Source organism: Lucilia cuprina, chromosome 6 (assembly GCF_022045245.1).
Source record: "Lucilia cuprina isolate Lc7/37 chromosome 6, ASM2204524v1, whole genome shotgun sequence".
Classification (NCBI taxonomy): Eukaryota; Metazoa; Arthropoda; class Insecta; order Diptera; family Calliphoridae; genus Lucilia; species Lucilia cuprina.
The window spans coordinates 7,688,557-7,709,859 of record NC_060954.1 but is presented as its reverse complement, the minus strand read 5'-3'; the positions used below and the strand labels follow the sequence as shown (position 1 = coordinate 7,709,859).

The 21,303-nt window shown below is 30.9% G+C and overlaps 7 protein-coding genes across 9 annotated transcripts in view; 4 read left to right on the top strand and 3 right to left on the bottom strand.

Moving 5' to 3' along the window:
- The first annotated feature begins 308 nt into the window (after positions 1–308).
- LOC111684375 lies at positions 309–667 on the top strand. The gene has a single exon (XM_023446527.2). The coding sequence runs from the start codon at positions 425–427 to the stop codon at positions 665–667; it is 243 nt and encodes an 80-aa protein (XP_023302295.2). The 5' UTR covers positions 309–424.
- Positions 668–670: 3 nt separating this feature from the next.
- On the bottom strand, positions 671–1,573 carry LOC111684374 (MRG/MORF4L-binding protein). Its single transcript, XM_023446526.2, has 2 exons — positions 1,079–1,573; positions 671–1,018 (listed from the first exon to the last, which is right to left on the bottom strand). The coding sequence occupies exons 1-2, from the start codon at positions 1,479–1,481 to the stop codon at positions 822–824; spliced, it is 600 nt and encodes a 199-aa protein (XP_023302294.1). The 5' UTR covers positions 1,482–1,573; the 3' UTR covers positions 671–821.
- A 485-nt stretch (positions 1,574–2,058) lies between these two features.
- LOC111684371 (WD repeat-containing protein 43) lies at positions 2,059–5,147 on the top strand. The gene is made up of 8 exons (XM_023446523.2): positions 2,059–2,305; positions 2,371–2,469; positions 2,530–3,059; positions 3,126–3,614; positions 3,684–3,812; positions 3,878–4,027; positions 4,709–4,812; positions 4,875–5,147. Exons 1-8 carry the CDS (start codon positions 2,096–2,098, stop codon positions 5,060–5,062), a joined length of 1,899 nt encoding a protein of 632 aa, XP_023302291.2. The 5' UTR covers positions 2,059–2,095; the 3' UTR covers positions 5,063–5,147.
- Positions 5,148–5,627: 480 nt separating this feature from the next.
- LOC111684378 (glucose-6-phosphate isomerase) lies at positions 5,628–9,490 on the bottom strand. 3 transcript variants are annotated; one of them, XM_023446531.2, is made up of 6 exons: positions 9,474–9,490; positions 9,136–9,285; positions 7,159–7,741; positions 6,846–7,085; positions 6,191–6,722; positions 5,628–6,111 (listed from the first exon to the last, which is right to left on the bottom strand). In XM_023446531.2, exons 2-6 carry the CDS (start codon positions 9,267–9,269, stop codon positions 5,921–5,923), a joined length of 1,680 nt encoding a protein of 559 aa, XP_023302299.1. In that variant the 5' UTR covers positions 9,270–9,285; positions 9,474–9,490; the 3' UTR covers positions 5,628–5,920. The 3 variants fall into 3 exon arrangements, with proteins under 3 accessions (XP_023302299.1, XP_023302298.2, XP_023302297.1); XM_023446530.2 differs by having other exon boundaries at positions 9,380–9,488; XM_023446529.2 differs by lacking the exon at positions 9,474–9,490 and having other exon boundaries at positions 9,136–9,455.
- A 406-nt stretch (positions 9,491–9,896) lies between these two features.
- LOC111684369 (protein lines) lies at positions 9,897–13,583 on the top strand. The gene is made up of 2 exons (XM_023446519.2): positions 9,897–10,196; positions 10,523–13,583. Exon 2 carries the CDS (start codon positions 10,671–10,673, stop codon positions 13,473–13,475), a length of 2,805 nt encoding a protein of 934 aa, XP_023302287.2. The 5' UTR covers positions 9,897–10,196; positions 10,523–10,670; the 3' UTR covers positions 13,476–13,583.
- A 2,251-nt stretch (positions 13,584–15,834) lies between these two features.
- On the bottom strand, positions 15,835–21,066 carry LOC111684373. Its single transcript, XM_046953744.1, has 4 exons — positions 19,828–21,066; positions 18,568–18,652; positions 16,443–16,739; positions 15,835–16,371 (listed from the first exon to the last, which is right to left on the bottom strand). Exons 1-4 carry the CDS (start codon positions 20,677–20,679, stop codon positions 16,139–16,141), a joined length of 1,467 nt encoding a protein of 488 aa, XP_046809700.1. The 5' UTR covers positions 20,680–21,066; the 3' UTR covers positions 15,835–16,138.
- Positions 20,954–21,303, top strand: part of LOC124421043 — a gene marked incomplete at its 5' end in the record, with an annotated part of 2,129 nt that continues 1,779 nt past the window's right edge. The window contains one exon of the mRNA XM_046955823.1: positions 20,954–21,058. Coding sequence (XP_046811779.1) covers positions 20,954–21,058 — 105 coding nt within the window. The remainder of the gene's footprint in view (positions 21,059–21,303) is intronic.

The following is a 21,303-nucleotide window of genomic DNA, read 5'->3' as shown; positions in this document are numbered from 1 at the left end:
TTTATCAGTTTTAATAATTTTCCAAAATTTTTTGTGTAAAACTTGTAAAAAAAATTTCTTTTTCTTTGCTTAAGTATTGCCAGACTAAAGTTATTTTTGACAAGTTGGCTTTTCTTTGTTATTGTTTTTTTTTTTGATATTAAATATATTATGAAGCACTCTGTAGTTAATGAAAATGACAACAAGGTGTATAAGTATAAGATGTTATTAGCATCTCTGTTGTTTACAAAGTGAAATGTCAAATTTCATATATAAAAAATATTTATAAAATATGTTTAATGTCAAACTGTTTACATATAAAACTAATGGATTCGTTGTGGCTGTGGCCTTACAAAATTTATCAATTTCATTATTTCTAACAATTGTTTAGTAAAAATTGAGTCATTTTTTATTATTTTAACAAATTTTACAAAAAAAAAAAAAAATGCCTTGTGTTGAAGAAAATCCCAAAGAAGTAGATGTTGCTTTGCAAATCTTAGATATTGTTACACCACGTATCAATGTATCGGCTGACACAGATTCTGAGGTGGTACGAGAAACCTCGCAAACGGATCATTTAAACAAACGCTTGTTGCAAACTTTTCTACAACGCCTTAATGTTATGTCCGTCGTACCCACTGACAATAACGAACCAGAGGAGGATAATTCCCAAGAATTTGAAGACTAATTGTTTATGTATTAAGTATTACTTTGTATTTTAATAAAAAAATGAAACTAAAATCTAAATTTAAAACTATGAATGTAAAAAAATTTTAAAACATGAAAATTCGCTTAGTTTATGATGTTTTTAGAGGGAGTGAAATGTTTAAGGGGTTATTAAATTAAATGCGACGCCTTTTATTGCTTTGTATAGGCGGTGGGGTAGTCGAAGGACTACTGGACTCCAAAGACATGGAACCTCTAGTACGTTTAGGTGTTCTTTTCGGACCATCGGTTAACTTCGACGTAAGTTTTTTATCCAATTCCTTAGAGGTAATTAAACTTGAAGAGGTTTTTGTTTGTGAACTCAAAGTTTTATCTAAAATATAAAGAAAATGATAAAAAATAGTAAAAAAATATAACTCTTGCCTTTGTTTACCTTTACTGATGGTATTATCTGTTACCACTGCTATTATTGAGGGAGGACCGTCATTGCTCTGACGACTTTCCTCACTGGCAGCACGTTTTTTCGACAACAGCGTGGAAAATTCAGCTTCTGGCAGTGAAAATTCTCTTTCTTCGTTGGGAAATGGTAATGGCTCTAAATCCTCTAAAGCTTCTAGATTATACATTGTTCTCAAGTGCACCCATATACTTTCGGTCGTGTAGTCGCGATTTAAACTTCTGGACAGACGATCTGTTATACAGGCTATGTAGAAATGTCTGTTGACTCCTACCGGTTTTAAGCCTCCCATGGCATAGAATAATTGTATTTCCTCTTCTGCAGTCCATTCATGATCGGCTGCGGCTAGCAGACTTTTTTCTCGTGCCGTCATAGTCATTTTTGAAGGAATGGTGAAATACGTGTTTTTCTTTTATAAAATAAAGACAGAGCGCGTTAGAAAAATTTTCCTACGGAACTTGCCAAAAAAAATACAAAAAAATAAATACAGGGTAATTACAAAAAATATACAAATGAAACAGTGTTGCTAACAAAATAAAAGTATATACAACGCTTAACGTTTTACTGTAATGAGATTTGTTAGTATTATTGAACAATTTTTTTTATATAATTTCTATATTTAAAAGATAAAATTTGAGCACTACTTAAATTTTATTTAAAATGATTTAAAAAAATTAATAATATGTTAAACTGATTACCAAAAAACACTTCTAATTTATTTATAGAAAAAATTGTTATATTGTATACACCCTGTTTTGCTTACTTTGCATTTATTGTTTGAGAACAACTGTGTTGACAGATGACAACAAAGTGTAAATATACGAGATAACAGCAGTAACAAATTTATTTATTTTTTATGTATGTACTTTGACATAACAAATGTCAGGCGATTGTTTGTTATTCTATGAATTTGACATTTCTTTGTGTAAATGCTAACAACTTGTATAAATTGTATTTAAAAAACACACAAAATTCTCACTCACACTCAGAGAGATGGCTTTAGGAATACAGCACGTGTTGGGGTTTTCACCCAATGGTAAACTATTTGCCCTCATCAATGACCAAGGTATCCTAAGGATCTGGGATACCGATACTAATGAATTAAAACAAGAATATACCCCAAATTTACATTTGTCTGGACCCTGCTCAGCTTTGGTATGGATATCGGTGGCAGCCACTTCCGCAGCAACACAAGACAAAAAGGTATGGACACGTTTTATTAAAAGAAAACAAATTTACTATAATTTCATCTTTATTTCGAACAAAAGAAAAAGGCTAGAAAATCTTCAAATGTCAAAGAATCTTTGTATATAGCTTTGGGCACCAGCAAAGGACAAGTCTCTTTATATTCCTATAATGAAGCCAAGGTTAGTAATGCTTTAGTTTAACCATAAAAACTTCAATTAAAATGTTAACTTTTCGTTTAGATCGAACGCAATCTTAAGGGTGAAGGACACAGTGGAAAAATTACTTCTATTATTAGCGATACACAAGGCAGACTTTTCACCTGTGGCGAAGATTGTCAGGTAGTGATATGGTCTATAGCTGAGGAGAAACAATTGGCCAATTGGTCGGTAGGACCAGAAAAACCCTTTAGCATAAACTATATGCCAGTTTCCAATACATTGGTAGTGGGTTCTCGTACCGTTAAAGTATACTCGGTGGAAACTCAAGAATTAGTGCAAACCTTTACTGGTCACACCTCCGAAATCAATTTTATGGAATCGTTTGTATTTGGCGATAAAATAGAATATGCCTTGACCACCTCACGCATGGAACGCATTATTTGTTTGTGGAAAATTGGCAAAAAAGGTAGAAATAAGGCTGCCGCTTGTACTTTACTAATGGAAGATATAGCACATTGTCTGTCGTGTCAAATGGAAGAGGAGGGTAAACTAAAAGTGTCCAGTGTAACACGTAGTGGTGTTATACATGTTTATGTCATAGATTTAGAAAGGTAAATAAATTAAAATTGAATTTTAATAATTATCAATTCATTTTTACCCTTTCTTCCCACTAACAGCATTAAAGCCGATAAACCGATCAAACCTAAACTTACCATAAGCATTGCCTCCGACAGTGCCACCGTTATAGAACCTATATCTGCTGTGGCCTCCTCCCTCAAACATGCTGCCAAACCGGGTGAACTACTCTTTGCCTATGGCGATAAACATTTTATGGTCTTCGAACAGTTAAAACCAAATTTCAGTGAAAAACTACAAGTTTTGGTGCGTAAAGATCCCAAAAGTTTATTAAAAGCTAAAATGGGCGGTAAAGGTGATAAAACCTCCTCGGATGCTGCTTTAAAAATCCTTACACCCATTATCAATAACAATGATGTAGATTATAAGTCAGCCTTAACAGTTTCAAAGAAAAAAATCAAATCCTTAGATATGCCAATGGAATCAAGGCTGCAAAATTTGAATTTAAATGCTCCCGACGGAAAGGTGGTGCCTCAGTCTCAAAGTAAGGTACAACTGCTGGTACAATCGCTGCACAGTAAAGATGCTGAGTATGTATTTTGTCATATAATTTATAATTGCTTTTAACATCTACTATTTAATTTAATTCTCTTAAACAGACTTTTGCGTTCCGTTTTATTTACAAAAGATATGCAAACCATACAGCTTACCTTGCAAAAACTACCCGTGCAATATGTGGGCACACTGGTCAATGAATTGACATTGTTAATGCAACAGAAACATGCCAAGTAAGTAGTGGCATCATTTTCATTATAAAGACTGAAATGTTTTTAATAATTTTTGTTGTTTACAGCGTTGAATTTGCCATGAATTGGTTAAAGGTTTTGGCCCAAACTCATTCCAGTCAATTGATGGCTTTGGGAGCCGATGATTTACTTAATAAATTTGGTCCCTGCATTGGTATAATTGAACATCGTGCAAATTGCCTAAAGGAATTGTCAAAGTAAGTAACTATAAAAATTAACTAGAAGTGATTTGAAACTAGAACTGAACTAGAACTGAACTAGAACTGAACTAGAACTGAACTAGAACTGAACTAAAACTGAACTAGAACTGAACTAGAACTGAACTAGAACTGAAGTAGAACTGAAGTAGAACTGAAGTAGAACTGAACTAGAACTGAACTAGAACTGAACTAGAACTGAACTAGAACTGAACTAGAACTGAACTAGAACTGAACTAAAACTGAACTAGAACTGAACTAGAACTGAACTAGAACTGAAGTAGAACTGAAGTAGAACTGAACTAGAACTGAACTAGAACTGAACTAGAACTGAACTAGAACTGAACTAGAACTGAACTAGAACTGAACTAGAACTGAACTAGAACTGAACTAGAACTGAACTAGAACTGAACTATAACTGAACTAGAACTGAACTAGAACTGAACTAGAACTGAACTAGAACTGAACTAGAACTGAACTAGAACTGAACTAGAACTGAACTAGAACTGAACTAGAACTGAACTAGAACTGAACTAGAACTGAACTAGAACTGAACTAGGACTGAACTAGAACTTAACTAGATCTAAACTAGAACTGAACTAGAACAGAACTGAACTAAGACTGAGCTTGTATTAAAGTAGAATTGAACAAGATCTAAAATTGAACTGTTTCTTCTTCTAGACTTAATGGTCGACTTCAATTGTTGGTCAGTCAAATAAAACGCAATACCCAGGAGGAAGACAATCTTAAAAGTGATAATGTTTTAGTATTCGAAGACAATGATGGTAAGTTTGACATTTTGGCCGTACCATTGAAAAAGCAATTACACAATTGATTAAATTTGTAGATTCCTCAAATTCCGATTTGGATGATGCCATTAACAAATCTTCCTCAGATGATGAATGGGAAGAAGGAGCTGAGAATGATGATGGTGATGATGACGATGATGAAGAAGAGGAACAAGAAAATGGTGATGAAAATATGGAGGAAGACGACGACGAAGATGATGATGATGATGAAGATATGAAAATGTAAAGCAGTTTGTTTTTTTGTCTTTCATCGTTTGTTAAGTTAAGTTTTGCAAATAATAAAAATACATTTATTGTAAGTACAATTATGAGGAGAGGAGGTTGAGCGTTAATTTACAAGAAACCTCTAATAGTCCTTTTAGATAACTATAGTAAAAGAAAGTTTTAATAAAATAACATTTATAGTTTTTTTTTTTTTTTGTAACATCTAACAATTATGCTTTATTTTTGTTTATTTATGTTTGGTTTTTTGTTTTTATTTTCAAATAATAATGCCATTGATTGATTAATGGATGAAGTATCTGTATTTTTTTTTTGTTTGTTTACTACAACAAAGAGTTTAATAACAATCGCATAACATTTTTTCATTACTTTTTGGTTTGACAAAACACATTAAGCCAATTATTATTGTAAGTTAAATTTCTATAAACTTTTTTTTTTTTTGGGGGGAATTTACTTAATTAGTGAGATTTTTCTTTGTTTGCTATCCAATGTTTACAACTAAAAGGAAATTTTTAATAAACTAATTTTAAGTTAAAAGCAAATATTGTTTTAGTTTGTGATGTTTTTTGTATTTTTTGTTTGTTGTTTGTGGAAATGTTGAAAAGAAAAGGATTAAAATCCTTAATAGCTTTCCATTACTATATAAAAATTGCACTTGACCGTTGTAAATACATTTCTGTTGCTTTGCGCTGGGTTTAAAAGTAGTGCGGAGGGGGCTTATTGTGTTTAACAAAACCCCTGGCTGAATATAAGAAATGTGGAAATGTGCGTGTGAGTCTTCATTTAAATGTGTTGTATTAAGGTAGGTGGTTAGTAGGAGAACTAATGTAGGATTTTTTTTTGTTTAGGAATTGTTTATGGTTTAAGACCAATTCGATTTGATGAAATTGATAAGACCATTAGTGGAGGCATCATGACTAGTAATGACATCCTTATTGGCCAATTCTGGTTCAATAGCCTTGGCCAATTGTTTGCCCAATTCGACACCCCATTGATCGAAGGAGTTGATGTCCCAAATAATACCCTGGGTAAAGATTTTATGTTCATACATGGCTAGAAAAAAAAGAAACGATAAATGAAATGTTAGAACATACAAAATCTATAAAAGATGTTGTTAAACTTTTAAACTTACCTATCAAAGCACCCAAAATGAAGGGTGTTACTTTTTTCACTACAATAGAGTTGGTAGGACGATTACCGGTAAAGACCTTATGTGGCAATAGTTGTTCCAACTTCTCACCCGATAAGCCCGACTTAACCAATTCAGCCTTAGCTTGTTCGGCAGTTTTGCCAGCCATTAAGGCTTCAGTTTGAGCCAAAAAGTTGGCCAACAATATCTTGTGATGGGCACCACCAGCAATGGGATTGTGTGTTTCAGCTGGGGCGATAAAATCGCAAGGAATCAAACGTGTACCCTGATGGATGAGCTGATAGAAAGCATGTTGACCATTGGTACCAGGTTCACCCCAAACAATGGGTCCGGTATTGTAGTCCACAACTTTGGAACCGGTTTTAGTGACAAATTTACCGTTGCTCTCCATATCGCCCTGTTGGAAGTAGGCGGCAAAACGATGCAAGTATTGGTCGTAGGGCAAGAGGGCGTGTGTCTCGGCATTATAGAAGTTGGAATACCAAATGCCCAAAGCGGCTAAAATGACAGGAGCCTGGAAGAAAGGCAAGAGGAAAAGTCAATCAACTTCGAAAATTCTAAACAAATTTGTGTTCGAACTTAATTTCGAAAATTTGAATTTCTTATTTTGTTCTTTGAACAACAACATTTTACTTACATTTTTCTCGAAAGGTGCATTTTTAAAGTGATTGTCCATAAAGTGGGCACCCTCTAGCAATTGTTCAAAGTTCTCAAAACCAATAGACAAACAAATGGAAAGACCAATGGCAGACCACAAAGAGTAACGTCCACCAACCCAATCCCAGAAACCAAACATATTCTTGCTATCAATACCGAACTCAGTAACCTTGGCTTTGTTGGTGGACAAGGCCACGAAATGTTTGGCAACGGCAGCGGGCTAAAAATGAAAAAAAAAATTTAAGATAAATATAAAGTTTAAACAAATAATTTGCAGTTTAAAAAAAACCCACATCTTTAGTTTGTTCCAACAACCAATTCTTGGCCGAAGTGGCATTGGTAATGGTCTCCTGGGTGGTGAAGGTCTTGGAGGCAATAATAAACAAGGTGGTCTCATAGTTGACCTTCTTCAAAACTTCCGCCATATGAGTACCATCAATATTGGAAACGAAATGTGAATGCAAACCCTTACAATAGGGTTTCAAAGCTTCTGTAACCATCAGAGGACCCAAATCCGAACCACCAATACCGATATTAACAACATCGGTAATTTGTTTTCCGGTAAAACCACGCCAAACACCGGATATAACCTGATTGGTGAACTCCTTCATGTGGGCCAATTCGGCGCGTACATCAGGCATTACATTTTTGCCATCAACCAAAATCTCTTGATCACCACGATTACGCAAAGCAATGTGAAGAACAGCACGATTTTCAGTGATATTGATGGGTACACCAGACATCATGGCATCACGAGCCTCAGCTACACGTCTTACTTTAGCCAATTCCAACAGAAGACTCCATACCTCGGGAGTAATGCGATTTTTAGAATAATCTAACAAAATATCACCATCCTTGGGGGTGCTAATGCGCAAACTGTAAGAAAATTTTTGAAAATAACACAAGTTTAGAAATGATTGTTTTAAAAATTTCAGGTTTAATAAAAAAATGCGTTTTTTTAACTATTTCATAAAAATTGTTTTAACCAAAACGTTATGAAACTTTGTTTTTGTCCCCCTTCATCTCTTTAAAAGAATATTAATTGAAATTTAATAGAATTAATTAAACACAAGTCTTATGTATTAATTTTAACTATTAATAACAACAATCATTGAATGTTAAAAGAAATATTCAATATTATTCTAGAAATAACAAATTAATGTACATATGTATGTATGTATGTACGTATATATGTATATAGCGGGCCCCATTAATGTTCGCCTCGAGTATACATACGTCATAGTTTTTTATGAGAATTTTATGAAAATTTTTTAACATTTTTAGCAAAATTCTTGTTATTTGAGTTATTTACAAATATATACAAATGAAATAATAGAAATATTAATAACTTTTAATTTTCTTTAGAAAATAATTATAACTTTTAATAATTAAATAAACCAAATTATCCGTTAGCATACAAATGTCAAAAGAAAAAAAACTGTTATCATTATCTTCAAAGTTACCATATCAATTAATTAAAGTAAAAAAGGATCAATAAAAATCTCTATACTAGTGGCAATGTTAATGAATACAGAATAATACAAACACGAAAAAACCGTTAACTCTTGAATATATCTATATAAACAAACAAGTGACATTATTAGCTAATAAATAATGAAACAAAACTTTAATACAAATTAAAAATTTACATATTTAACTTATAAAAATGTAAAAACTTCTTTTACATATATATACATATATAAAACAGCTATTAATATACACAATTAATATGACCCTGTTTTGTTACATATTACAAAGAGAAAGTAAAAGTAAACTTTCAGGGTATACTACTATTGTTTTTTTTTTCATGTGGATCATGAGCAAAGGACACTAAAATTGTATATGTTTAAATGTGTATATACATTTTCAATTTAAAGGTATACACACATTACTAAGTGAATATACATATAAAATTTTGTTATCAATACGAAACCAAACCAAGCAACCAACCATATGATATGATAGTGGGGCAAGTTCAATATTGAAATGAAAAAAGAATGACCTTGACAGTAACCCCTAAGTTAAATTAAAAAAATTTAATTAAATTACGTTTTCTTTGTTTTTAAAATAAAACTAATATTAAACAAATACAAATAATTGCTGTTATAAAATGCAATGATACTAAGTGAATACCCAGTAGGCATTAAATAATAAAAAGTAAAAAAAAACACCGGCTCCTAACTAACTACTTGATATACATTAACTTAGTGGGGGGTGGTGGCTGTGGATTTCAGTTTTTTTTCTATATATATATTTTAAAGGGTACATACCTGAATTTATTAAAACGTTCAGCATCTTGTTGGAATAAATCCTTAATGTTAATTTTTTCACCATTGGCCTGATAGTATTCTTGCAATTTTTTGTAAACTGCTTCCGTGGTTAATAAAGGTAGTGGGCCAGCCATTGTTGTTGTTTTAATGCTAATTTATTTGTTAGTTGGTATATATATTTTTTTGAAGTACACAAAAAATTTAAAAGAAAAAATATATGTTATATTATTAAAATAGATATTACTTTGTTAGCGTACGCTTGCAATATGATTGAAATATTAAATGAAATTGTAATTTTCGGTTTAAAATATGAAATATTCCAGCGACTTTAAACATACCACCTCAATGTCAAATGAAAAACAAAAGTATACAGTGTCAACAAACAATTTAAAGTAAAAAAAACGCCTAATAATAAACTAAACAAAAATCGCTAAGTTAGAAATAAACTAGCAATAGTTGTCAAAATTACTTTGAAAAGCTCTAAATATTACAACACTAAATTATATTTTAAAGACAATTAACAAATAAATATTTTCAAACTTTATTTAAAAATAAAATTTAAAAGTTATAGCAAAAAATTTTTCAAAATTAAAATAACGTAGTCAACACTGTTATGTTAAAAAACAAAATGAAAAGAAAACAATTGTTTATGGATAAAACAGTGTTCCTTCATTAAGGGTAATGGTAAGGCCGTGTGTTTAATAAAAAGTACTGCCAAGTTTATTTAACCTTTGCTAACACAAATACAACACTGTAAATGTCAAGTAGGGCAAAAATAAAGCAAGATGGCGACGCGTAATGTGTGTAATTAAGAAGTCGAAAATCAAGTAAAAAAATTCTTCAGCTCTTTTATTTTATGTGTAAAAATTCGAAAATTTTAAAAGTGATTTAAATATTTAAACAAACAAAATGTTATTAAAACCAACAGCTAATTTTTTGCCAATGAAAAATGTGCCTAATAAAGGAATATAAGCAAAAACAACAAATGCTTAGTAAAATCATTAAAGAAAAACAAGCAAAAACAAAAATAGTGACACTAACAGTTTAAAAGAGAAAAAAAGGTAAATAATAATAAATGGTAACAAATAAAGAGAAAAAATTATAAAATTTTTAATAAAATATAACGAAATTCATAAAAAAACTAAAGAAAATAATAAAAAATAAAGTGTGTAAACTAAAGTGCTACCTTAAAATAACTCCGCCTAAGCAAAATGCACACGTAACCTTGTGAATGCGTAGCACGGTAGCACCTTTTGTCCCATGGCATCATAGAGTTGCTACAAAGAAAAAGAAGCAGCTTATGGTGATGCTTCAAATAATTTTATTTATCGTAAAACTAAAAAAAGAAAAAAATTCTAAAGTTTTTGTTGTTTTTGTGTAATTTTAGCTGAAATTAAAAAGAAAACAAAAAAATCAAAATAGCAGTGTGTGTAAATTCTGGCCGAGAAGACTGCGGTAGAAAAGCTAAATTATATTAATAATATTGTGGTAGTGTTAAGGAAAAGCGTCCGGAACGCTTAAACACTACGGCAACTATGTCTTCTTCAGCGGAACAGAATAATAGAACACAAAAGGATGTATTATATGGCCAAACGAATGGCATAACTCCAACTAATGCTAATAACAACAATATTAACATCTCTAGCAATTTGGTAGCTAATAACTTAAACAATAACAATAATAATGGACACAATACAGAACAGCCTCAAACGAAAAGGCAAAAAATAGAAAAAATTAAAAATCAAAATTGCAGTTCCAAAGCAAAGTTATCACCACCTCCAGATATTCTAGATACAGGAGAAAATAACAAAAATCTAAGCTCTTCATGTTCATCATCAACGGATAGCTCACCCAGCTCTACACCCTCATCGTCTAGAGCAGCTTCCCTAACGCAGTTATTAAATGTACAAAATTTAACACACATGTTGCCTATAACAAATGGTCATCATCTTCATCATGTTCAGCAGCAGCAGCACCTACATAATCTACATGAAGCGGATGATCTTATGTCTAATAGTTTAGTAAATTATACTTCTTCTTCTGCCTCCTCTTCCTCCGCATCATCTTCCAGCAGCAATTCACATGATGAAGTAGATCGCAGTACATTACCTGACTTATTAGCACTTAATAAACACAGTCTTAATGCCACCAATCATAATGCCCGACTTACTTTTACACAACAACATTTGGATGAGCTGACCGCTTCACAAGATATGCGTGAATTTGAGGAATCCCTTAATAAACAATGTCTATGTGGTGTCTCGGAACGTATGCTAAGGAAACCGTTTCAATCTCACTATTCCCTGGATGCCAATGGCCAAAAGCGTGTGGCTAATCTTAGCGAATGGCCCACTAATAAATTACTGCAATTTCTCTCGAATCTACAGTTAATGTTTGATATTTATTTGAAACAAAACTCAAAGGGTTTCATTTGTGCCCGCATCATGGATGTTTGTGATGCTCTCATACGCAATGATCACAATCTGATCGATGAGATTATAGTGTTGGCCGGCTATAGTAATGCGTATGTACAGTTTTTGGCCGGACGTGTATTGGCGTCTTTTTTGGTTATAGCCAAACAGGAAATGGATGATGATTGGTTAAAGAAGTTGGTGGATAATTTATTTAATTTTGATCGTTTAGATCATAAAGCGGTGCAAAAGATACATTTTAGTTTGGAAATTATTAAGCGAATAGTCGAATGGAAAGATATTGATTTACATCCGTTGGAGGAGGAAATTGCTGATACACAAAACGATAGTCTACCTACTACGCCTTCCTCTGCTACATTTCAAAGTAATCATCATAATGTTGCGGCAGTCGATGATAGCCATCTGGGTTATTTGCATTTTCAAGCACAACAGCCCTCGCTAGAGTCCAACTATTTTGCAGTACACTATCGTTCCCATGAAAGTCTGGCTGAGGGTCCCTCCTCCTCCTCCTCGTCCTCCGTAACAGCAACAACTAATCAACATCATCCTTCTTCCCATCCTCATCATCACTATAACAATTTGCCAAATTCAGCTTTTCATCATCCTGCACATCATCTAACAACGTCTCATCCTCACCTGATACAGCAGCAGGGCTGTCATTTAATTACCCTTACAGACTCGGAAAGTTTTGATACCACCCATCTCAAGTGCATTACCATAAAAATACTCGAAAATAAATGGCCCGCTTTGGTTAAGAACATGTCATCACTTATAGCCAATCATTTAACGGTGGAGAATGCCGAAAATTGTATATTAAATTTTCTCCAACTATGGGAGAACATTATCTCGGTAAAGGCCAATCTCTCGATAGTAGAAACTCTGCCGTTTTATGCTCAATTGGATAAGTTTGAATTGTTACTAAATCAAAATCTATCCTGTACGGTTTACAAGCAAATGCTCTGTCTGTTTAATGAGGCTCTTTGCTATGGTTCCACCTTGGCCTTGCAGGATATGCTGCCTGATGAGACTTGTATGCTGGCCCATCAAATAGTGCGGCATGTTAAGGATTTTCGCATTTTAGAATCTCTACCTCGTCGTCAGCCAGAAAATATAGTGGGTCTTATAGGTTTCAAAAGGAAACCCATTAACTATGGCCTAAATACATTACAGCCACAATTTTCTCTTAACACGGAAAATCCTTTAAACTCTAGCGATGTTATTGAAATGGATAAAACTATTCTACAGAAAATTGTTCTACTGGTGCTTAAATCTATTGCCGTTACTGTTAAAGAAATACGCAGTGATTCTTCAGATTCTTCTATAGACTCCACCGACTATGATGCCTTTCAGGATATGGTGCTAATCGAACGTTCCATACGTGATGTATTACGTAAATTGGAATCATTCATTAAACACACCTTGGAATTTCATCCGGAGTGTCATTTTAGTAAAATCCTTATACATTTATTCGATGATCAAGATGATCATCTTATTGAGGCCATGGTGTGTACGCTGGACGTCACGGCTGGCATATCATTTCGAAATAATGCCTTTCCCGAACTAGTATCAATGCTCAATCCGGTCTATACGTTTCTAGAGTTCCTGAAAATGATATCGAATAGTTCTGATTTACTGCTCGATCTATTGGTCAGTAATGAGACTTGTTTTCTATTATATCTTTTGCGTTTTCTTAAGTATATACGCATGAATTGGTCAATGTTTGTACAGAGTTGTCATGATTTCGGTATGGGCTCAACGACACTGGACGAAGCCATGAGTGTTCTCATACGTTTACGTTTGCAAATATCACGTCTAGTATCGCGGCAACTGTATCCCTATGATATATCACCGGTATTACGTTTACTCGAGAGCTGTGAGAGTCTGTATGAAGGTAATGAACTTAGTTAGCCAGTTATTAGTTAGTTTTTGTAATTTTTTTTATTTTTACCTTATTTTATAAGTCTAAAGAAAATTAAGACGTTACAAAACACAAATGGGCCTTAAAGTTTTTTTTTTTATATAAAAATATATTTATTTTCTTCAGTTCTAAATTCTAAATCCATTCCAAATGTTCAGTTCTATTTACTCAGCCTTTTCTTAACGAAAGGCTGTTTTTAATAAACTCTGTCTTCCATGAAAAGAAATCAAATATTTTTCCATTAAATCAAACCTTTTTAGGGTTAATTTCAAATTTATATATTTATCATTATAAACAAAAAAAAAGCCTGAATATTAAATACATTATACATTTGAATAAATACAAAAAAAAATTAAACAAAAAAATAATCTTGCCTTACTATTGTTTAGTTAGCTTTACATTTACTAAGTATATTTTAAAAAATTAATAAAAAAAATATACATAAGATAACTAAGTTAAAACATATAGTTTCATACAAACAACATTTATATTTCTTTAAAAAAATTATCTAAACATGTAAATTTAATTTTAAACATAAATTTTAAAACTATTTTTATATTCTATAAATAAAACAAAAATTTTTAATATTTTTTTTTAACTAAAAAAAATTATAAATAATTTTTTTTTTTAAATAATTTTGTAATTTTATTGTTTAATATTTAGCTGTATTGTATTTAATTTAGTAAAATAAATTAAATTCTATAATATAGTTTGTAAATAATATTTTAATTAGTACATTAACCCTTAAGAATACATATATATAATAAATATATATTTATAAAATTTTTTTTAATTTGTTTAAATTATACAAATTATATACTATTACGTTAATAAAATAAAAAAACACAAAAAAATAAAACATTCATTTACGTACATATCCTTTCTCCTTATACTATCATACATTTAAATATACATATATTAAAAAAAAGAAAAACTAATTTAAATAACATATACACAACATATCTATAAACATTTATTTAAGAAAACATCTTATTGAATAAAAACTACTACTACTTTTTTTGTAAAATTGTTTTATAATTAAAATGAAAATTTTGTTTTTTTTTTCTTATTAATTACACTATTTTTAAGTTTAAGTAAATGTTTGGGCTTTAGAGAAAAGGTAGGTGGAGTGTTTTCAGTTTTCCATTCAGTTTTAGTTTAGTTCTAGCTATGTTACAGTTTACTTCTTCTTCAGTTGTAATTCAGTTCATGTTATGTTCTAGTTCAGTTCTAGATCAGTTCTAGTTCAGTTCTAGTTCAGTTCTAGTTCAGTTCTAGTTCAGTTCTAGTTCAGTTCTAGTTCAGTTCTAGTTCAGTTCTAGTTCAGTTCTAGTTCAGTTCTAGTTCAGTTCTAGTTCAGTTCTAGTTCAGTTCTAGTTCAGTTCTAGTTCAGTTTTAGTTCAGTTCTAGTTCAGTTCTAGTTCAGTTCTAGTTCAGTTCTAGTTCAGTTCTAGTTCAGTTCTAGTTCTAGTTCAGTTCTAGTTCAGTTCTAGTTCAGTTCTAGTTCAGTTCTAGTTCAGTTCTAGTTCAGTTCTAGTTCAGTTCTAGTTCTAGTTCTAGTTCAGTTCTAGTTCAGTTCTAGTTCAGTTCTAGTTCAGTTCTAGTTCAGTTTTAGTTAAGTTCTAGTTCAGTTCTAGTTCAGTTCTAGTTCAATTCTAGTTCAGTTCTAGTTCAGTTCTAGTTCAGTTCTAGTTCAGTCCTAGTTCAGTCCTAGTTCAGTTCTAGTTCAGTTTTATTCCATTCTAGTTCATTTAGTACAGTTTTGGTTTGGTTTGGCTCCTTTTTCTTCAAAAATTAAAGATGGTAGTTAAGTTGACGGTCTTTTTCCTGCACTCAACAAATACAGTTTGGCCAATTGCACAATTTCTATATAATCAAAATTCTATATTTAACAATTTTCATTCATAATTTCCAAAAAAATATAAAAATTTAATTTAAAAATTGAAATTTTGGAAAAGTTTATTTTTGTTTTTTGTTTTGCTTTCCTGTTTCCTTATTTATTTTATAACAGAGTTGCCGTAGCAATAGTTTAGGTTTTAAGACAAAAAAATATTTTAACAATTTTCCTACTAGCTTAACTGATGGCAATCCTTTTGTAATTGTTATTTGTCAACCTTTCATTTGTTTTCTTGTTTCCTTTGGCACTAGGATTGCCAAAGCTTTCATTGTTAAAGAAAAGTAAAATTTTTTTATGTTAATTTCATAGACTTTGTAATAATGGTAAGCTTGTTAAAAAAATATAAATTGACAATTTTAAGTAATAACGCGAGTTTTAAGCGGGAAGTTGTGGCGTTCGTGAAAATTTTAAGAAATAAATTAATATAAATGAAAAAAAAAAATTAAAATAAATGTAATAAAAAGAAAATTTATTATTAAAGTGTTTGTGTTAATAAAAGTGAAGTGTTAAATAAGTGTTAAAGGGGCATTAGTTAAATAAAAGTGTTTTAAGTTTTGTTTAGTCCCAAATCTTTTTAGTGTAATTCATATAAAGCCCTGCGTGGCATAAAAAAATGTGTAATAGTTTTGTTCAGCTAACATTTAACATCTTCTAGTTTATCTTAGGTGAGTAATTTTAATGATTTCTTAATATCTATTCAATATTTTATTAAATAAACATCAATGTTTTATATTCCTTCTCCACACACAACCCCACCTAATGTCTATTTATCATACGTACTCTACGCTTGGTTTCTGGTGCCAAACTATCTATGGGATCCATTGTAGCTAAAGGTAAGGATGATGTTATAGAGGTACGTCTACTTAGGGATACATTAACATGATCATTAACAATACTTAGTGGTGAAACATTGGTGGATAACTTTTGCCTTTGATAGTTAAGGGCAGCTGGCACTGAACAACGTCTGGCCATCATTGTAGCATGTATTTCTTAAATAATAAGTTTTAAAGAAATTTACACAACATTTTATATGAATATTCTAAAACGAATTACAATTTACCTGCATTACCACGAGCTCCAATCAATAGATCGGAATTATCCACAGATTGTGTGGTGGTATGCTGTCTTAATAATTGCCAATTGTTTGAATAGTAAACTTTAGAGCGTACGGGTGAGCCAGTGCTTTGAATAACTTGTTGTTCAGTTTTTTGTGGTGATGCATCCATTAAATGTTGTTGCTGTTGATGATGATGAGTATAATGATAATTTTGTTGTTCTTGACTGGAGGAGCGGGATAATGTTTTTAAACGTTGTAGTTGTAGCTGTTGTTTTTGTTTTAAAGCCAATTCTGTTGTTGCTTTTGTATATATTTTTTATTAGATTCATTAGTTGGGAATGATTAAAGGATGTTAGAAAGGATAATTACTAGTAAATTGTAAAGTTTCTTATAATTTTGTTTGTAAATTTTAGTTATTTTTTAATTAAAATTCAGGAAAATTAGCAAAACAACACAAATATAATTTGTTTGTGTAAAGTAATAAGTGTAGAAAGTGTTGAGAAAGGAAATTAAAAAAATAGAACAAATTTTATAAAGCGTAATTGGTTAATATAAATAATTAATAGAATTTTAAAGGGATAACAATAAAACGAACTGAAAAATGTCTAGACTAGGAACATCATCAGTTTTAGCTTAGTTCTAGTTCAGTTCTATTTCAGTTCTTGTTCAGTTCTAGTTCAGTTCTAGTTCAGTTCTAGTTCAGTTCTAGTTCAGTTCTAGTTCAGTTCTAGTTCAGTTCTAGTTCAGTTCTAGTTCAGTTCTAGTTCAGTTCTAGTTCAGTTCTAGTTCAGTTCTAGTTCAGTTCTAGTTCAGTTCTAGTTAAGTTCTAGTTCAGTTCTAGTTCTGTTCCAGTTCAGTTCTAGTTAAGTTCTACTTAAGTTGTAGTTCAGTTTTAGTTCAGTTCTAGTTCAGTTTTAGATCAGTTCTAGTTCAGTTCTAGTTCAGTTCTAATTCAGTTCTAGTTCAGTTCTAGTCCAGTTCTAGTTTAGTTCTAGTTTAGTTCTAATTTAGTTCTAGTTAAGTTCTAGTTCAGTTCTAGTTCAGTTCTAGTTCAGTTCTAGTTCAGTTCTAGTTCAATAAATAAAATTTAAAAACACTTTTATAGTGAATAAATTGCAAATTATAGAAATTTGTTTTCGGGTTGTGAGATTGGTAGTGTTCTTATTAAGTGTTAAAAAAGAAATTAATGGCAACAACATGAGACAGTAGTTAAAGGCAACAATAGAGTTTTAATAATAGTTTTTTTTTATTAAGTTTAAAATTCAGTTATTTTTTTTCTTGGTTCATACATTTAAATTACACATTTATAGTAAGTTGCAATAAAATTTCTAATTTCATACATTATACAATATATAAAGTTAAATATGTATAAATTTTTCTAAAAAATTATAAATATATAATAAATAGTCTATAATAAGTATATACAAAAATACAGTCAGGGAGAGATCAGTTGGTTTATTAAGAAAATGTTTGTGAGTGTGTGATTTAATAGAAAATTTCACAAAAGTGTTTTAAAAATGAGGCAAAGAGATAAATAGATAGTAAATATTAAAAAAACTGTATTAATAATAAATGAAAAAGGGAAAAAAGTAGAATTTAATTCTAGCCTTTAAACTCTTTTTTTTTCGATTTATTATCAATACTTTTTGTTTGGAATTTTATAAAAAAAGAAGTTGTTACATAAAATATTAATCACATTTACAGTACATACATTCAGAGATAGTAAGAAAAGTTGAAACTTTTTCTTTTTTTTTTGGTTTGTTTGTTTTTAACTACAAGTACATTTAAAATTGCACACATTTACTATTGATATTGATAAGTCTATATAATATTTAATATGAATATAAAGTGTATGGGGGTAAAAATTCCATTTAGTTAAAATATTCTTGGTTTTAAAGCTATTAGTTAAAGTTCTTTTCTTTGTTTTCGTTAAAACTTTTTGAAATTATAACATTTTTACTAGTTTAGAATATGTTCCTTAGTTAAGGACCTTTTTTGTAATTTGTTTTTTTTTCTAGATTTGAATTGGAATTCTTTTTCATTTTCTTTTGATTATATTTTGAATAAATGCTATAGTTGACATTGACATTTTTTTTTTAGAATTTCGGCAAACTTTTAGCTGAAATACCTTTTGAGGCTCGACGATCCGGTCGATGGGTTTGGGCATAGGATTGTAAAGAGCAACGTCTTAAACGTTTATCGCTTTTATTTTGCTAAAAGTTGTAGAAGCATGAAAGAAAAGCAAAAGAAGTGCATTAAATATATGAAAGAGTTCGTAAAACTGAAATTGTTCTTAAAATTAGACAATAAGGTAAATCAGTTATGTATCAAAAAACAGACTTTTATATGAATGACATAAATTCTATTAAGATTAAGATTAGTTTTAGGTCAATTTTAGTTCAGTTCTAGTTTAGTTCTAGTTCAGTTTAGTTCTAGTTCAGTTTAGTTCTAGTTCAGTTTAGTTCTAGTTCAGTTTAGTTCTAGTTCAGTTTAGTTCTAGTTCAGTTCAAGTTCAGTTCTAGTTCAGTTCTAGTTCAGTTTTAGTTCAGTTCTAATTCAGTTCTAGTTCTAGTTCAGTTCTAGTTCAGTTCTAGTTCAGTTCTAGTTCAGTTCTAGTTCAGTTTTAGTTCAGTTCTAGTTCAGTTCTAGTTCAGTTCTAGTTCAGTTCTAGTTCATTTCTAGTTCAGTTCTAGTTCAGTTCTAGTTCAGTTCTAGTTCAGTTCTAGTTCAGTTCTAGTTTAGTTCTAGTTCAGTTCTAGTTCAGTTCTAGTTCAGTTCGAGTTCAGTTCTAGTTCAGTTCTAGTTCAGTTCTAGTTCAGATCTAGTTCAGTTCTAGTTCAGTTCTAGTTCAGTTCTAGTTCAGTTCTAGTTCAGTTCTAGTTCAGTTCAAGTTCAGTTCTAGTTCAGTTCTAATTCAATTCTAGTTCTTAGTTCTAGTTCAGTTCTAGTTCAGTTCTAGTTCAGTTCTAGTTCAGTTCTAGTTAAGTTCTAGTTCAGTTCTAGTTCAGTTCTAATTCAATTCTAGTTCTAGGTTCTAGTTCAGTTCTAGTTCAATTCTAGTTCTAGTTCAGTTCTAGTTCAGTTCTAGTTCAGTTCTAGTTCCGTTCTAGTTCAGTTCTAGTTCAGTTCTAGTTTAGTTCTAGTTTAGTACAAGTTCAGTTTTAGTTCAGTTTTAGTTGTAGTTCAGTTCTTGTTTTAGTTTATATCTCGTTTAGTTTTATTCCAGTCCACTTCTAGTTTATAAGGACTATAATGATAATTTGTTTATATTTAACTTCAAAATTATGGTTTAAAACCACATAGAGATCAAACTGAGAAAGTAACGACATGATAATACTTTTTTATAAAAAATGCTTAAATAGCAGTTTAAAAATTTTGAAAAACTTACCGATTTATAATGCTGATTAATATCCGAGGCAGCCTTTAGAAGTAAATAGATAAAAACTAGAGCAAATAGATAAATAATTGGTTCTGCTGTAGAGTTCTTTTTATTGAGATTCAATTCCTTTTTGTGATTTTTTTGATATTTGGCTTTGGTCGATTTATTGTATTTATTGAAACCATTTTTAGAATTTGTAGTCTTAATAGAATATTTTGATTTTTTAAGTTTACGACGTGAGGCTTTAACACAGTCTCCACTACCACTGGCCCCACTACTACTTTCATTACTGCCTTCGTCTGCATCTTCCTCCTCACTACCATCAACATCACCAACACCGCTGACCTCTATAACCTTGAGAACTTCATTTGTATCATCTTCATTATAATGATTTTCATCTACGTCATCTTCCTCATATTTCTCCTCTTCATTAGGCTTAATATCCTTGGTAAATACTTCCAAATCTTTGCATATATCTTTGTATTCCAAAAGTCTTTCGAGAATTTGTGAATTATCAAGATTTTCCGCTTTTTGTAAATAACTTAAAATGTCTTCTTTCTGCTGCTGTTCTTGTTCTGTCATGAGGGTATTTTCCACACAACTTACTAGACATTTTTGTACACTCGTCAAACCCAAATAGAGGGTCATTAAACAAATTATTACCCCTACGGGTACAACATGATGATTGTTATTGGTTTTCGATTGGTAATTGTTAAAATCTTGCAATTCTTCATCAGTTGTGGCACTTAGGGCCTGGAAATTAAGATCATGAAGGGATTCTTCATTCTCGTCTTTAATTGTTTCCATATTATTGCATTCCTCAAAGATGTCTGATGTTTCTTCTTGTTCGGTTTTTTCCATCGTTCGTTTATTTTATAGGTCAAATTCCCGTTGTATTTTACCGTTATTTATATACAAGTGTTTACATATGTATGTTTACGTGAGTGTATATAGTTTTTTTTTAGCAACAGCTGTTGGCTTCGTTTTATTATGACTCCACTGGGATTAAATGCAATTTGGAAAAAATCAATATTTAACTCAAATTATTAAATTTGCATTCGTATAGTATTCTTTGGTTTATAAGTCTTATTATTTAGGTTAATTTTTTTTAAATATATATACCAATTAAATCTTTAGAAGAATTTTATATTTATTCATATTATTCTCAGTTATTCTTCACATTTTATTATTTTTTTTAATTTATTTTTATTTTACTTTAGTTTTGTTAACCGACCGTCTAGTACCGTTGTGTTTTAACTACTACATGTATCGAAAACTTTTATTTTGATATTTGCTATATGGCTAATTCACAGTTATTCCGATAAAATAACAACTCTGTTACACTTAGCAAAAAAATTGTTTCTAGTTCAGTTCTACTTCAGTTCTAGTTCAGTTCTAGTTCTTTTCTAGTTCAGTTCTAGTTCAGTTCTAGTTCAGTTCTAGTTCAGTTCTAGTTCAGTTCTAGTTCAGTTCTAGTTCAGTTCT

What these genes read in the sequence shown, in the direction of transcription:
- LOC111684375 (XM_023446527.2), top strand. Translation starts at nt 425, where the DNA reads ATGCCTTGTGTTGAAGAAAATCCCAAAGAAGTAGATGTTGCTTTGCAA.
- LOC111684374 (XM_023446526.2), bottom strand. Translation starts at nt 1,481, where the DNA reads ATGACTATGACGGCACGAGAAAAAAGTCTGCTAGCCGCAGCCGATCAT. An exon ending in AGATAATACCATCAGTAAAG is followed by an intron (nt 1,019 to 1,078) that starts GTAAACAAAGGC and finishes TTTATATTTTAG; the next exon opens with ATAAAACTTTGAGTTCACAA.
- LOC111684371 (XM_023446523.2), top strand. Translation starts at nt 2,096, where the DNA reads ATGGCTTTAGGAATACAGCACGTGTTGGGGTTTTCACCCAATGGTAAA. An exon ending in CTGCACAGTAAAGATGCTGA is followed by an intron (nt 3,615 to 3,683) that starts GTATGTATTTTG and finishes TCTCTTAAACAG; the next exon opens with ACTTTTGCGTTCCGTTTTAT. An exon ending in TGCCTAAAGGAATTGTCAAA is followed by an intron (nt 4,028 to 4,708) that starts GTAAGTAACTAT and finishes TTCTTCTTCTAG; the next exon opens with ACTTAATGGTCGACTTCAAT.
- LOC111684378 (XM_023446530.2), bottom strand. Translation starts at nt 9,471, where the DNA reads ATGTTTAAAGTCGCTGGAATATTTCATATTTTAAACCGAAAATTACAA. An exon ending in TGCAAGCGTACGCTAACAAA is followed by an intron (nt 9,286 to 9,379) that starts GTAATATCTATT and finishes CAAATAAATTAG; the next exon opens with CATTAAAACAACAACAATGG. An exon ending in CATTTTGGGTGCTTTGATAG is followed by an intron (nt 6,112 to 6,190) that starts GTAAGTTTAAAA and finishes TTTTTTTTCTAG; the next exon opens with CCATGTATGAACATAAAATC.
- LOC111684369 (XM_023446519.2), top strand. Translation starts at nt 10,671, where the DNA reads ATGTCTTCTTCAGCGGAACAGAATAATAGAACACAAAAGGATGTATTA.
- LOC111684373 (XM_046953744.1), bottom strand. Translation starts at nt 20,679, where the DNA reads ATGGAAAAAACCGAACAAGAAGAAACATCAGACATCTTTGAGGAATGC. An exon ending in TTAATCAGCATTATAAATCG is followed by an intron (nt 18,653 to 19,827) that starts GTAAGTTTTTCA and finishes TACAACTTTTAG; the next exon opens with CAAAATAAAAGCGATAAACG. An exon ending in TGGAGCTCGTGGTAATGCAG is followed by an intron (nt 16,372 to 16,442) that starts GTAAATTGTAAT and finishes TTATTATTTAAG; the next exon opens with AAATACATGCTACAATGATG.